Genomic DNA, 17,521 nt, shown 5'->3' on the forward strand with positions numbered 1-17,521 from the left:
CTTCCGGTACAGGCAAGGCTTTTTTATCAGCGACCAAAAGTTGCGAACTTTATCGTCGATGTTCTCTACTAAATCCTTTCAGCAAAAATATGGCAATATCGCAAAATTATCAAGTATGACTAGGGATGATACTCGAAACCGGTTTTCCCGGTTGTTCGATAAGAAAAGAACCGAGTCCTCGGACTCGAATCCCTTTTTGAGAACCGGTACCCGTTATCGAGACCACTATAGTAAAGAAAAGAGTTGGTTCTTTATTCGAATCCCTCGGAACGAATCCCGTCCCGACCAGAAATGCTCCGTGTGACATCACAATAAATCAGTCACGTAGCTCAGTCATTAGGCGCAGATAGCGAAAGCAGGAAAACAATGGACGGGAAAAAGCGCTCCAAAGTGTAATAAAGTTCAAAACTAAAAGGTATAATCCAATGAATAACTTTACTGAGAGATTTGAGCAGGGTACAAACTCATGAAGAACACTTTTACGACCCACCGGAAACATAGCAACCAGGCTAGCAACGCACCTCCTTTACGGCAGCTGGCGCAACGTTCTTAAAGCAACCGCAGCACATACATATATATACAACACATCTCCCTTTTTGAACGTTTGTTTTTCACACTGTATATGTGTTGTCTGTCTAATTATAAATAATGCAGACGAGGCGTGTTGGCTGAGTTCTTGACGTTTACTTTCACGGGTGACGACATGCAACAACACTTTTCGGGGCTACCGCGCATGCTCGTCACTCCCGTTGCATGATGGGTAGTGTAGTTGTTATATTCCCTAGCTCATAACATCTTTCCCCCTATAAAGAAATAATGTTAACTCAATAAAGTGTATTTCTTTTTTTAGCTTTAACTTTTCATTTTTTAGCATTGTAACCACATTTGCAAACAACTTTTCTCTTCATAGAATTTTCTTTCTTTCTTTAAAGTGCAAAAATGTCAAAGCATCATAAACACTTATGTCAAACAGCAGCAGAATTGCACTTTTTGGAGAGCTGTATTATTTCCACTTTTGTGCCCAAGGGACTGATTTTATTTAACACTATATTATTATTTATACACCTATAGTGATCACAGAGACAGGTTGTTTTTGTGTTACTGTATATATTTGTTTTTCTGAAAAATCCCACTTAATATACTTTGGGTAACAACAGTCAATGTTTATTTATTTTATTGTATTTTTTTAGGGGGGTAACAGTCAATATTTATTTATTTATTAGATTAAATTGTTTTCTTATATAATAAAAGTGAGCTTTTGTTAAACCAAATATTGTGTGTTTTTTTCCATATACAACAACCTATCTGGACTCGATAAGAGAATCGATAAAGAATCGGTTCGATAAGAGGATTCGATAATAGACTCGAACTCGATAATTTCTTATCAAACATCATCCCTAAGTATGACACATAGAATGGACCTGCTATCCCCGTTTAAATAAGAAAATCTCATTTCAGTAGGCCTTTAAGAGTGCACCGCTGTGTTTAGATGGAGACAGGTGTGGACAATATTTGAGACAGACGCACTTGTCCCCACTCTAAAAGTATACAGCGAAGGAGAAAACTAGTTGATGTTGCTTTTATTTTCTCAATACAGCGTCCATCAGCTGCTGTGACAGAGTTAATAAGGTGAAGAAATATGCAGCAGGTGATGTGTCGTGAACGTTGTCACAACTTGTTTATAAAGTCTTTAGTTTGTTTACTGGGATGCTGACTCCTCCTTTATCTAACTACAAACTGTATCTGTGTTCAAATAACATCAGTACTGGCTAAAATGTTTTGTCATCTCATCGAATTGAACGCTGGCTGTAAGATTGTGTATTCGATGTGAGAGGTGTCACTCTTTATTTTTGTTGGCCAAACTGTTGCACTGAACTACAAGGAGGCGTGGTTGGAGAATAACACAGCTTGTTCATTAGATTTAATCTTCATTAGCCAAACTGCTTTGTGTTTTATATTGATATCAAAAAGTAAACGCCATGTTTTTTTTTTTACATTACTTGTGTTTTTTTCATGTCACAAAGGTATTACTTCAAAAACCATTCATGCGACACATCATTGTGTTCATGTTTTATTGTGTGTAGTTAATTCCTATAAGACATAGTTCTGCTCAAACTCTTAATGGATCGGTCCCGATACAGTATCTACACATACATGTACATTTTTATTGTCACAAAATCTTTAAAAATATATATATATATTATAATTATAAACTCAGAAAATACGTCCCTGGACACATGAGAACTTAGTGTGTGTGTGTATATATATATATATATATATATATATATATATATATATATATATATATATATATATATATATATATATATATATATATATATATATATATATATATATATATATATATATATATATATATATATATATATATATATATATATATATATATATATATATACATATATATATATACGTATATATATATATATATATATATATATATATATATATATATATATACACACACACATATATATATATATATATATATATATATATATATATATATATATATATACATATATATACACACACACATATATATATACATATATATATATATATATATATATATATATATATATATATATATATATATATATATATATATATATATATATATATATATATATATATATATATATACAGTCGTGGTCAAAAGTTCCAAACATATTGCTGGGTTTTGTGGCCAAACAGCTCAATTTTTGTTTCATTTGACATCACATGGACAAAGATAAGACCTTTTGGAAGAAAGTTCTGTGGTCGGATGAAACAAAAATTTAGCTGTTTGACCACAATACCCAGCAATATGTTTGGAGGAGAAAAGGTGAGGCCTTTAATTCCAGGAATACCATTCCTACTGTCAAGCATGGTGGTGGTAGTATTATGCTCTGGGCCTGTTTTGCTGCCAATGGAACTGGTGCTTTACAGAGAGTAAATGGGACAATGAAAAAGGAGGATTACCTCCAAATTCTTCAGGACAACCTAAAATCATCAGCCCGGAGGTTGGGTCTTGGGCACAGTTGGATGTTCCAACAGGACAATGACTCCAAACACACGTCAAAAGTGGTAAAGGAATGGCTAAATCAGGCTAGAATGAAGGTTTTAGAATAGCCTTCCCAAAGTCCTGACTTAAACGTGTGGACAATGCTGAAGAAACAAGTCCATGTCAGAAAACCAACACATTTAGCTGAACTGCACCAATTTTGTCAAGAGGAGTGGTCAAAAATTCAAGCAGAAGCTTGTGGATGGCTACCAAAAGCGCCTTATTGCAGTGAAACTTGCCAAGGGACATGTAAGCAAATAGAGACTGTTTCTACCAACATTTGTGAAAGAATGGGCCTCTCTCAGTGATTTCCAGCGTGGAACTGTCATAGGATGCCACCTGTGCAACAAATCCAGTCGTGAAGTTTTCTTGCTCCTAAATATTCCAAAGTCAACTTTATTATAAGAAAAGTGAAGAGTTTGGGAACAACAGCAACTCAGCCACCAAGTGGTAGGCCACGTAAACTGACAGAGAGGGGTTAGCGGGTGCTGAAGCGCATAGTGCAAAGACTTTCTGCACAGTCAGTTGCAACAGAGCTCCAAACTTCATGTGACCTTCCAATTAGCCCACATACAGTACGCAGAGCAGCAGCATCTAAGCCATTCATCACCATTCCAATGCGAACCGTACTCTGGACTCTAGAGCAGTGGAGACGCGTTCTCTGGACTGATGAATCACGCTTTTCCATCTGGCAATCTGATGGACCAGTCTGGGTTTGGAGGTTGCCAGGAGAACGCTACATTTCGGACTGCATTGTGCAGAGTGGGAAATTTGGTGGAGGAGGAATTATGGCGTGGGGTTGGTTTTTGTCAGGAGTTGGGCTTGGCCCCTTAGTTCCAGTGAAAGGAACTTTGAATGCTCCAGGATACCAAAACATTTTGGACAATTCCATGGGATGGCACTTCAAGTTCACATGTGAGTAAATGCAGGTGGCCAAATACTTTTGGCAATATAGTGTATAGAATAGAATAGAATAGAAAGTACTTTATTGATCTCTGGGGGAAATTCAGCACCACAGTTCGCTCACAATAGACAATAATAATTATAAATAATATAGTATAATATAATATATGTATATAATATATAAATAATATAAATATATTCTACATATACTCTACATATATATGTATATATATATGTATATATATATATATATATATATATATATATATATATATATATATATATATATATATATATATTTATATATATGTATATATATATATATGGTTACAGTCGGCTTTCGGCCCCTGGACACATTTTTTAAGCCGAATGAGGCCCCCCAGTCAAGAAGTTTGGACACCCCTGTTCTAAAGTACAATTTTGGGGTACTCTATCCACCTCTGGTTGTTTCCAATGGGAAACAATGTCAAATCAGCACAAATTAAAGGTCAAACCTCCCACCTTTAAAGGCCTACTGAAATGAAATGTTCTTATTTAAACGGGGATAGCAGATCCATTCTATGTGTCATACTTCATCATTTCGCGATATTGCCATATTTTTACTGAAAGGATTTAGTAGAGAACATCGACGATAAAGTTCGCAACTTTTGGTCGCTGATATAAAAGCCTTGCTTGTACCGGAAGTAGCGTGACGTCGCAGGTTGAAGGGCTCTTCACATCTGCACATTGTTTACACCAGCAGCGAGAGCGATTCGAACCGAGAAAGCGACGATTACCCCATTAATTTGAGCGAGGATGAAAGATTTGTGGATGAGGAAAGTGAGAGTGAAGGACTACAGTGCAGTGCAGGACGTATCTTTTTTCGCTCTGACCGTAACTTAGGTACAAGCTGGCTCATTGGATTCCACACTTTCTCCTTTTTCTATTGTGGATCACGGATTTGTATTTTAAACCACCTCGGATACTATATCCTCTTGAAAATGAGAGTCGAGAACGCGAAATGGACATTCACAGTGACTTTTATCTCCACGACAATACATCGGCGAAGCACTTTAGCTACGGAGCTAACGTGATAGCATCGTGCTTAACTGCGGATGGAAACAGAAGAAACATGCCCCTGACTGGAAGGATAGACAGAAGATCAACAATACTACTATTACTTCTACTATCAGGAGACACCGAACCAAACCCTGGACCTGTAACCACACGGTTAATGCTGTCCAGCCTGGCAAAGCCTAGCAATGCTGTTGCTAACGACGCCATTGAAGCTAACTTAGCTACTGGACCTCGACAGAGCTATGCTAAAAACAGTAGCTCTCCACCTACGCCAGCCCTCATCTGCTCATCACGACCCGTGCTCACCTGCGTTCCAGCGATCGACGGCGCGACGAAGGACTTCACCCGATCATCGGTGCGGTCGGCGGCTAGCGTCGGATAGCGCGTCTGCTATCCAACTCAAAGTCCTCCTGGTTGTGTTGCTGCAGACAGCCGCTAATACACCGATCCCACCTACAGCTTTCTTCTTTGCTGTCTCCATTGTTCATTAAACAAATTGCAAAAGATTCACCAACACAGATGTCCAGAATACTGTGGAATTTTGAGATGAAAACAGAGCTTTTTGTATTGGATTCAATGGTGTACCAATACTTCCGCTTCAACGATTGACGTCACGCGCATACGTCATCATACATAGACGTTTTCAACCGGAAGTTTAGCGGGAAATTTAAAATTGCACTTTATAAGTTAACCCGGCCGTATTGGCATGTGTTGCAATGTTAAGATTTCATCATTGATATATAAACTATCAGACTGCGTGGTCGGTAGTAGTGGCTTTCAGTAGGCCTTTAAGTTTCCCAAGTAGATGTAATTGTGTGTGGTTAGTCAAACTTCTCAAGACGTGGACAGCCTGCAGTGAAGCCAGCATGCCTCCCGCTCGCCGCATACAGAACACGCTTCGCCAACATCAATGAAAACGACACGTCGGCCGCCTCCTTTGGAGATTTGAAAGTCAAGATGGGAAAGTGTGGAAGACTTACAATATTCATGAGCGTGAGGAGATAATTCTGCACATGCTCCTTCCCGTGAAATCGAACGACCGAGTCGTCAACTCCCAGCAGGATTTCGATGTTGTAGTCGTCGTCCCCGGCATCTCGGCGGCGGCGGCGTTGGACCGTCTCATTGATCTGCCTCGCCAGCGTATCCAGAGTCCCCGGAACATCCAGCTCTGCTTCTCTGAGCGCTTTAAAGAGGAAATGGGAAAATACAAAGAAAACTTACAATGAGGACAATTTCACTTCTTGGTCTTCCGGGGCTTAATTATTGGACTTTTAGGCGTGCTTGCATGGGGCCCGCTTCTGAATAAATATGTGCTCAGTCAAATTAATCACCAGTGGACGTCCCACTGCTCCACTGGAAGCTCATGGAAGAGAACAAGACGTTTTCCTGACACGTTCAGTTTATGAAGGCTTTTCACAATCAATACGATCAGAAATGAAAAGACGCCCTGCTGCTAAAGTGCCGACGAGAAAACCCGAAAAGCTTGACGGCCAAAAACTTCAGCTACGGACTTTAAAATCCTTGACAATGTACAGTTTGTATAGCACTTTACTTTTTACAAGCTGCAAACACAAGTCAATCAATCAATCAATGTTGACTTATATAGCCCTAAATCACGAGTGTCTCAAAGGGCTGCACAAGCCACAACGACATCCTGGGCTCAAGGGCACATCAGGGCAAGAAACAACTCAACCCAATGGGATGACAATGAGAAACCTTGGAGGGGACCGCAGATGTGGGGGACCTCCAACCCCCACACCTGGGCGACCGGTGCAATGGACGTCGAGTGGATCTAGCAAAATATTGTGAGAGTCCAGTCCATAGTGGATCTAACATAATAGTGTGAGAGTCCAGTCCATAGTGGATCTAACATAATAGTGTGAGAGTCCAGTCCATAGTGGATCCAACATAATAGTGAGAGTCCAGTCCATAGTGGATCTAGCATAATATTGTGAGAGTCCAGTCCATAGTGGATCTAACATAATAGTGAGAGTCCAGTCCATAGTGGATCTAACATAATATTGTGAGAGTCCAGTCCATAGTGGATCTAGCATAATAGTGAGAGTCCAGTCCATAGTGGATCTAACATAATAGTGAGAGTCCAGTCCATAGTGGATCCAACATAAGAGTGAGAGTCCAGTCCATAGTGGATCTAACATAATATTGTGAGAGTCCAGTCCATAGTGGATCTAGCATAATAGTGAGAGTCCAGTCCATAGTGGATCTAACATAATAGTGAGAGTCCAGTCCATAGTGGATCTAACATAATAGTGAGAGTCCAGTCCATAGTGGATCTAACATAATAGTGTGAGAGTCCAGTCCATAGTGGATCTAACATAATAGTGAGAGTCCAGTCCATAGTGGATCTAACATAATAGTGTGAGAGTCCAGTCCATAGTGGATCTAACATAATAGTGAGAGTCCAGTCCATAGTGGATCTAACATAACAGTGTGACAGTCCAGTCCATAGTGGATCTAGCATAATAGTGAGAGTCCAGTCCATAGTGGATCTAGCATAATATTGTGAGAGTCCAGTCCATAGTGGACCTAGCAAAATATTGTGAGAGTCCAGTCCATAGTGGATCTAACATAATAGTGAGAGTCCAGTCCATAGTGGATCTAACATAATAGTGAGAGTCCAGTCCATAGTGGATCTAACATAATAGTGAGAGTCCAGTCCATAGTGGATCTAACATAATAGTGAGAGTCCAGTCCATAGTGGATCTAACATAATAGTGTGAGAGTCCAGTCCATAGTGGATCTAACATAATAGTGAGAGTCCAGTCCATAGTGGATCTAGCATAATATTGTGAGAGTCCAGTCCATAGTGGATCTAACATAAGAGTGAGAGTCCAGTCCATAGTGGATCTAACATAATAGTGAGAGTCCAGTCCATAGTGGATCTAGCATAATATTGTGAGAGTCCAGTCCATAGTGGATCTAACATAAGAGTGAGAGTCCAGTCCATAGTGGATCTAACATAATATTGTGAGAGTCCAGTCCATAGTGGATCTAACATAATAGTGAGAGTCCAGTCCATAGTGGATCTAACATAATAGTGTGAGAGTCCAGTCCATAGTGGATCTAACATAATAGTGTGAGAGTCCAGTCCATAGTGGATCTAACATAATAGTGAGAGTCCAGTCCATAGTGGATCTAACATAATATTGTGAGAGTCCAGTCCATAGTGGATCTAACATAATAGTGAGAGAGTCCAGTCCATAGTGGATCTAACATAATAGTGTGAGAGTCCAGTCCATAGTGGATCTAACATAATAGTGAAAGTCCAGTCCATAGTGGATCTAACATAATAGTGAGAGTCCAGTCCATAGTGGATCTAGCATAATATTGTGAGAGTCCAGTCCATAGTGGATCTAACATAAGAGTGAGAGTCCAGTCCATAGTGGATCTAACATAATATTGTGAGAGTCCAGTCCATAGTGGATCTAACATAATAGTGAGAGTCCAGTCCATAGTGGATCTAACATAATAGTGTGAGAGTCCAGTCCATAGTGGATCTAACATAATAGTGTGAGAGTCCAGTCCATAGTGGATCTAACATAATAGTGTGAGAGTCCAGTCCATAGTGGATCTAACATAATATTGTGAGAGTCCAGTCCATAGTGGATCTAACATAATAGTGAGAGAGTCCAGTCCATAGTGGATCTAACATAATAGTGTGAGAGTCCAGTCCATAGTGGATCTAACATAATAGTGTGAGAGTCCAGTCCATAGTGGATCTAACATAATAGTGTGAGAGTCCAGTCCATAGTGGATCTAACATAATAGTGAGAGTCCAGTCCATAGTGGATCTAACATAATAGTGTGAGAGTCCAGTCCATAGTGGATCTAACATAATAGTGAGAGTCCAGTCCATAGTGGATCTAACATAATAGTGTGAGAGTCCAGTCCATAGTGGATCTAGTGAGTAGCAAGATGGTTGTGTTTGCAGTCAGTATCATAGGCGGTTATTTTTTGTTTTGTTTTTTTGTGATGAATGATCTTTGATTTGCTTTAACTCCTGCTGTCAAATTTAGGAATTGAAATTGGAAAATGTCGGTTTTCACACGACCCAAATGTTCCTATGTTTTGGATTATGACCAAATTTGCCTTTTTGTATTTTGTCTTTGTTATCGCCAAACAATGCATAATATCATTCTCGGAATCAAGTGTGCAGAGGACAGGATGGGCTTTATTTATCCCACAATGGGGAAACGATGTGGTTGCAGCGCAATTACAAAAAGAACACAAAAAATAAAGTAATATTTATTTTTTATTTTTTTGTCCTGTCCAGCTTTTTTAGGCAAATCATATAGTTGATGTAGATGGCCATATCGGCTGTACAAATTTACTTTACAAAAGAGAATTGTGGGATATTGTCAGGACTTGGACTTTGGCGTGGTTTGTTTTCCCATGGTGCAAAGGATTTGGACCGGACATGGCGTGAAGGTAAATACATATTTAATTTAAAAAAAAGGAACAAACAAAAGGCGCTCACAGTGGAGGCACAAAACTTAACGCAGGGAACAAAAACTTGGACTATGCATAACTATGAACATGGCAAAACAAAAGACTCTAACTGTGGCATAAATAAACACAACTTACTTGCGGAAGCAAAGAGCAGCATGAACGATGGTATCAAGAGTGTCGGGGGTGTATCGAGAGTGTGATGTCGCCAGGCTGACTGCCTGGCAACTACGGGCTTAAATAGTGAAGACATGATTAAAGACAGGTGCGTGAGTCGTGAGGACAGGTGAAAACTAATGGGTTGCTATGGTGACAAAACAAACAAGAGTGCACAATGAGTCCAAACGTGGAACAGGTGAAACTAATGGGTAACCATGGAAACAGGACAAGGGAGTGAAAAAGCAGGAACTAAAAAGAGTCCAAAAACCAAGCAGAACATAACTTTAAAAAAACATGATCCCAGGCATGACAGATACTTCTCTTGTAGCCTTATTTCTATTTGACTTTATTAAATGTATTTATATTATCATTTGGTGCAGCCGGGCCGGAGCAGGAGGGGATAGAAAAGAGAAAAAAAGGAAGACAGAGGGGGGAATTGTGGGGACAAGAGGGGGATTAGACAGAGAGACAACAACAACAACAACAACAACAACAACAACAATAACAATAGAGCGGCATCAGCAAATAGGATATGTACAAATATGATGGAAAAAGTGATAGCAAAGAAGCAGTTAGTGAAATAAATAATAATACATAAATGACAATAAGCATTATTACACTACAAATGGAGCAATACAAATACCAATAGAAATAGCGCTATTGATAATGAATAATATATAATAGTAAATATACACTACCGTTCAAAAGTTTGGGGTCACCCAAACAATTTTGTGGAATAGCCTTCATTTCTAAGAACAAGAATAGACTGTCGAGTTTCAGATGAAAGTTCTCTTTTTCTGGCCATTTTGAGCGTTTAATTGACCCCACAAATGTGATGCTCCAGAAACTCAATCTGCTCAAAGGAAGGTCCGTTTTGTAGCTTCTGTAACGAGCTAAACTGTTTTCAGACGTGTGAACATGATTGCACAAGGGTTTTCTAATCATCAATTAGCCTTCTGAGCCAATGAGCAAACACATTGTACCATTAGAACACTGGAGTGATAGTTGCTGGAAATGGGCCTCTACACACCTATGTAGATATTGCACCAAAAACCAGACAATTGCAGCTAGAATAGTCATTTACCACATTAGCAATGTATAGAGCAGGGGTCACCAACGCGGTGCCCGCGGGCACCAGGTAGCCCGTAAGGACCAGATGAGTAGCCCGCTGGCCTGTTCTAAAAATAGCTCAAATAGCAGCACTTACCATTGAGCTGCCTCTATTTTTTAAATTTTATTTATTTACTAGCAAGCTGGTCTCGCTTTGCTCGACATTTTTAATTCTAAGAGAGACAAAACTCAAATAGAATTTGAAAATCCAAGAAAATATTTTAAAGACTTGGTCTTCACGAACTGACAAAGAAACAGATAACAGATTTGGTGTCCAGTTCAAAGTGTGACATGATTTATTTAAACATTTGAGAGTTGACTTTTGTATTTTTCATGAGTTATTATTTGTACAAACATGGTGCAAAGTAATTCATGATTTGTTAAAAAATGTTAGTGGCTGGCTAGTTAAAATGTGATATTGTGATTTCACAGGACTGTCTTAGAAGTGATCGTTTGAAAATGTTCAATTTGAAAAATGTGCACTTAGAGAAAATATAAAACTAAAGTGTTGCATATTGATATTTATCTGTTTCTATATATATTTATTGTGAGAAATCATTAAGATGATCAGTGTTTCCACAAAGATAAACATCATTAATTATTAATAATAACATAGAGTTAAAGGTAAATTGAGCAAATTGGCTATTTCTGGCAATTTATTTAAGTGTGTATCAAACTGGTAGCCCTTCGCATTAATCAGTACCCAAGAAGTAGCCCTTGGTTTCAAAAAGGTTGGTGACCCCTGGTAAAGAGTGTATTTCTTTAAAGTTAAGACTAGTTTAAAGTTATCTTCATTGAAAAGTACAGTGCTTTTCCTTCAAAAATAAGGACATTTCAATGTGACCCTAAACTTTTGAACGGTAGTGTATATATATATATATATATACATATACATATATATATATATATATATGTATATATATATATATATATATATATATATATATATATATATATATATATATATATATATATATATATATATATATATATATATATATATATATATATATATATATATATATATATATATATATATATATATATATATATATATATATATATATATATATATATATATATATATATATATATATATATATATATATATATATATGTACATATATATATATATATATATATATATATATATATATATATATATATATATATATATATATATATATATGTAAAATATATATATATATATATATATATATATATATGTATATATATATATATATATATATATATATATACATATATATATATATATATATATATATATATACATATATATATATTTACTCATTTTACAATACAGTCTGCTGAAAATGATGGAAAGAGCCACTCTACATGGCAACTGACACTGTGGTCAAAGCGTCAGTTATAAAATATTCAACACTCTACTGCCATCTGGTTAAAGTGGATAGTGCAACCCCTACTAATTCGTCACGTTTCATGTGTCAGGTAAACCGCGACGAATCCCCTTCCTACTGTATCATCATTTCAATTTTTGCTGGTTTAATTTTTCTGCTCTTTTTTTTCCCACATATTTGCCTGTCGTTGTCTCGTTTAAATGATCTTTGCAGAACATCAGCCCTGCTTTAACGGTTGGGAATTGATCAAGGGGACTTTTTTTTTTTTTTTTTTTTTTTAAATTCATGCTTTCAAAAAAATGGCTGATGCGTCTTAATGGACACAAGCCCGAGTGTGTGTGTGTGTGTGTGTTTTCCCAACATGCCCGTGATCTTCTGCGGTTACATAAGAGGGAAAATCTGATTTGGCTTCAAAGTGGGGTCTTAACTCCACTCGGTGTGAAAATGAAGCGAATTATTGGACTTGACAGTGGTGAGTGTGCATTGTAGAACTGATAATACACGTCCGTTTGATGGAAGGCTGGGTGTTTCTCTGATACTGCTTAGCGTTTCACTCTCGACGCCGCCGGCATCTACTGTATGAGCCAGTCTCACAGCAAGCACCGCTGGTATGAAATCGTTCATCTGGTCTGCCGTGTAATCCCGATAGCTCCAAGTCGCATATGGATGTGTAGCAAAGCCTAATATTTTTCCCGAAAAGCCGCAACTTCAAAGGCGAGCTTTCGAATGACTCGAAAGTGAAGCGAAGAACCGAGGTACAGTAAGGGAAGGAATTCGTACGGCCCTATTTCTGGGTGGATCTCGCGTAAGAGGAAGAGGGGGGGGGGGGGGGTAATCATTTTGCAATGCAGTCTGCTGAAAACGATGGAAAGCGCCGCTCTATATAGCAACTGTTGGTCGAAACAAAATCGCTACAAAACACATTTCAAGATAGCCAACACTCTACTGCCACCTGGTGGTTAATGTGGATAGGGCACTGCCCAATTTGTCAGGTTTCATGTGTCTGGTAAACCCCTTTCCTACTGTGGATGATAGATTTGTGTACACTATTTGTTATAGATTGTGGTGAACAGGCATTGTCAGACATGCGAGCATAAAGAGGTACTAAGAAAATCAATTCACAACCAACCCAACCTTAATTTATATGTAAACATATACATATACATATATATATATATATATACATACATATATATATATATATATGTATGTATATGTATATATATTATCATATATATATATATATATATATATATATATATATATATATATATATATATATATATATATATATATATATATATATATATATATATACATACATATATATATATATATATGTATGTATGTATGTGTATATATATGTATATATATTATCATATAAATATATATATATATATATATATATATATATATATATATATATATATATATATATATATATATATATATATACATATATGTATATATATGTATGTATGTATGTGTATATATATTATCATATATATATATGTATATATATATATATATATATATATATATGTATATATGTATATATATACACACATATATATGTATATATATATATATATATACATATATATATACACATATATATATATATATTTATATGTATGTATATATATATATATATATATATATATATATATATATATATATATATATATATATATATATACATATATATATATGTATATATATATATATATATATATATATATATATATATATATATATATATATATATATATATATATATATACATACACATACATACAAACCCCGTTTCCATATGAGTTGGGAAATTGTGTTAGATGTAAATATAAACGGAATACAATGATTTGCAAATCATTTTCAACCCATATTCAGTTGAATATGCTACAAAGACAACATATTTGATTTTCAAACTGATAAACTTTTTTTTTTGCAAACAATCATTAACTTTAGAATTTGATGCCAGCAACACGTGACAAAGAAGTTGGGAAAGGTGGCAATAAATACTGATAAAGTTGAGGAATGCTCATCAAACACTTATTCGGAACATCACACAGGTGAACAGGCTAATTGGGAACAGGTGGGTGCCATGATTGGGTATAAAAGTAGATTCCATAAAATGCTCAGTCATTCACAAACAAGGATGGGGCGAGGGTCACCACTTTGTCAACAAATGCGTGAGCAAATTGTTGAACAGTTTAAGAAAAACCTTTCTCAACCAGCTATTGCAAGGAATTTAGGGATTTCACCATCTACGCTCCGTAATATCATCAAAGGGTTCAGAGAATCTGGAGAAATCACTGCACGTAAGCAGCTAAGCCCGTGACCTTCCATCCCTCAGACTGTACTGCATCAACAAGCGACATCAGTGTGTAAAGGATATCACCGCATGGGCTCAGGAACACTTCAGAAACCCACTGTCAGTAACTACAGTTGGTCGCTACATCTGTAAGTGCAAGTTAAAACTCTCCTATGCATGGCGAAAACTGTTTATCGACAACACCCAGAAACGCCGTCGGCTTCGCTGGGCCTGAGCTCATCTAAGATGGACTGATACAAAGTGGAAAAGTGTTCTGTGGTCTGACGAGTCCACATTTCAAATTGTTTTTGGAAACTGTGGACATCGTGTCCTCCGGACCAAAGAGGAAAAGAACCATCCGGATTGTTATAGGCGCAAAGTGTAAAAGCCAGCATGTGTGATGGTATGGGGGTGTATTAGTGCCCAAGACATGGGTAACTTACACATCTGTGAAGGCACCATTAATGCTGAAAGGTACATACAGGTTTTGGAGCAACAAATATGTTGCCATCCAAGCAACGTTACCATGGACGCCCCTGCTTATTTCAGCAAGACAATGCCAAGCCACGTGTTACATCAACGTGGCTTCATAGTAAAAGAGTGCTGGTACTAGACTGGCCTGCCTGTAGTCCAGACCTGTCTCCCATTGAAAATGTGTGGCGCATTATGAAGCCTAAAATAGCACAAGGGAGACCCCCGGACTGTTGAACAACTTAAGCTGTACATCAAGCAAGAATGGGAAAGAATTCCACCTGAGAAGCTTCAAAAATGTGTCTCCTCACTTCCCAAACGTTTACTGAGTGTTGTTAAAAGGAAAGGCCATGTAACACAGTGGTGAACATGCCCTTTCCCCAACTACTTTGGCACGTGTTGCAGCCATGAAATTCTAAGTTGATTATTATTTGCAAAAAAAAAATTAAGTTTATGAGTTTGAACATCAAATATGTTGTCTTTGTAGTGCATTCAATTGAATATGGGTTGAAAAGGATTTGCAAATCATTGTATTCCGTTTATATTTACATCTAACACAATTTCCCAACTCATATGGAAACGGGGTTTTTACCACTATAGACAGGTGGCCACTATACGCAGGTTAGGGAATTCAAAATTGCGGCTAACCTGCGTATAGTGGCCACCTGTCTATAGCAGTATATTGATACATATTGTATATATGTACTGTATGTATACAAAACATTTCTATTCCAATGTTATGTTGCGGTCATTTGAACAATTCAAACCAAAAAATGAAGCTTTTTCCACGAGCTCGGGGGAAGATAGCCAGCCAAAACTAAAAATGTCTGCAGGCCATCTTTCATGTTTTCCAGGGATGCCGCAGACAGGGCCGGTGATTGAGCGGAGAGGAGGCTAAAATAAATAGGAAGAAATGGCCGCCATCTCGGGCCGCGGCCTGGCTCCTACAGGCGCGGGATTGTGGGGCGCATTCCTGCCTCCGTCACGACACAGGCATCTTGTGCAGTGGGCCAGCCAACCCTACCAGCCCCCCCTCCTTCTAGGTAAACAGCCGACTTCAAACGCACAGGACTTCCCCTCAGTGGCGCTCCTTTAAGACCACTAGTGTGCCCCGCCACCTCCGCCCCTCGCTCCCCCCTCCGGACTGCCCAGCTACCCAGTAGAAGAGGTGGCGGCGGTGCGCCTTAGCCACACGTGGCAGCGCTCGACGAGGTGGCAACGAGGCCAGCCAAGCGGCCAGTGCGCCGCCTTGGGCTAAAAATGGCAGCGACGGGCAGCCCGCCATGGAGGTAGAGTGGAAATCTACCGTGAAGCGCTCCTTTTTTTTTTTTCTCGGCCATTTGTGAATGTGTTCACGGGCTTTCATGCAGTTGACGCTTGAATGTGCAACATTTCTGCTCTGAGCTCATAGCGCCGATTGTTGACAATAAAAAGCAAAGTTGCAGGACGCGCATCTGGCGGGAGAAAGTACGCGTTGAGGCCATTAGAGCCACGATAAAGAGAAAACGAGCTTTACAACACCAGCTGTAATCCTCCCTTGTGTGCCTGCTAAGGATTGGCCTACATCAGGGGTGTCCAAACTTTTTCCACTGAGGGCCGCACAGGGAAAAATTAAAGCATGTGGGGGCCATTTTGATATTTTTCATTTTCAAACCATAACAAAATATATGCATTTTTTATTTATTTTACCTTTAGGGGCCCAGGGAACATAAAGGGTCTCAGTCATTAAAATGTTAAAAATAAGTGAGATTATAATTTTTTTTTTAATTATTTAACGCTTACAGTAAATCTCTATATCAAGCAGGGGTCACCAACGCGGTGCCCGCGGGCACCAGGTAGCCCGTTAGGACCAGATGAGTAGCCCGCTGGCCTGTTCTAAAAATAGCTCAAATAGCAGCACTTACCAGTGAGCTGCCTCTATTTTTTAAATTTTATTTATTTACTAGCAAGCTGGTCTCTCTTTGCCTGACATTTTTAATTCTAAGAGAGACAAAACTCAAATAGAATTTGAAAATCCAAGAAAATATTTTAAAGACTTGGTCTTCACTTGTTTAAATAAATTATTTAATGTTTTACTTTGCTTCTTATAACTTTCAGAAAGACAATTTTAGAGAAAAAAATAAAACCTTAAAAATTATTTTAGGATTTTTAAACACATATACCTTTTTACCTTTTAAATTCCTTCCTCTTCTTTCCTGACAATTTAAATCAATGTTCAGGTAAATTTATTTTTATTGTAAAGAATAATAAATACATTTTAATTTAATTCTTCATTTTAGCTTCTGTTTTTTCCACGAAGAATATTTGTGTAATATTTCTTCAAACGTATTATGATTAAAATTCAAAAAAATTATTCTGTCAAATCTAGAAAATCTGTAGAATCAAATTTAAATCTTATTTCAAAGTCTTTTGAATTTCTTTTAAAATTTTTGTTCTGGAAAATGTAGAAGAAATAATGATTTGTCTTTGTTTGGTCCAATTTGTTATATATTCTAACAAAGTGTAGATTGGATTTTAACCTTTTCAAAACATGTCATCAAAATTCTAAAATTAATCTTAATCAGGAAAAATTACTAATGATGTTCCATAAATTAT

The 17,521-nt window shown here is 37.4% G+C and overlaps 1 protein-coding gene across 1 annotated transcript in view; it reads right to left on the bottom strand.

Annotated features, from left to right (window-relative positions):
* The window catches only part of adamts3 (ADAM metallopeptidase with thrombospondin type 1 motif, 3), a 452,399-nt gene that overhangs the window by 393,813 nt on the left and 41,065 nt on the right, over positions 1 to 17,521 (bottom strand). The window contains exon 3 of the mRNA XM_062024353.1: positions 6,007 to 6,194. Within this exon, the coding sequence (XP_061880337.1) occupies positions 6,007 to 6,194 (188 nt within the window). The remainder of the gene's footprint in view (positions 1 to 6,006; positions 6,195 to 17,521) is intronic.

Source organism: Entelurus aequoreus, linkage group LG17 (assembly GCF_033978785.1).
Source record: "Entelurus aequoreus isolate RoL-2023_Sb linkage group LG17, RoL_Eaeq_v1.1, whole genome shotgun sequence".
NCBI lineage: Eukaryota > Metazoa > Chordata > Actinopteri > Syngnathiformes > Syngnathidae > Entelurus > Entelurus aequoreus.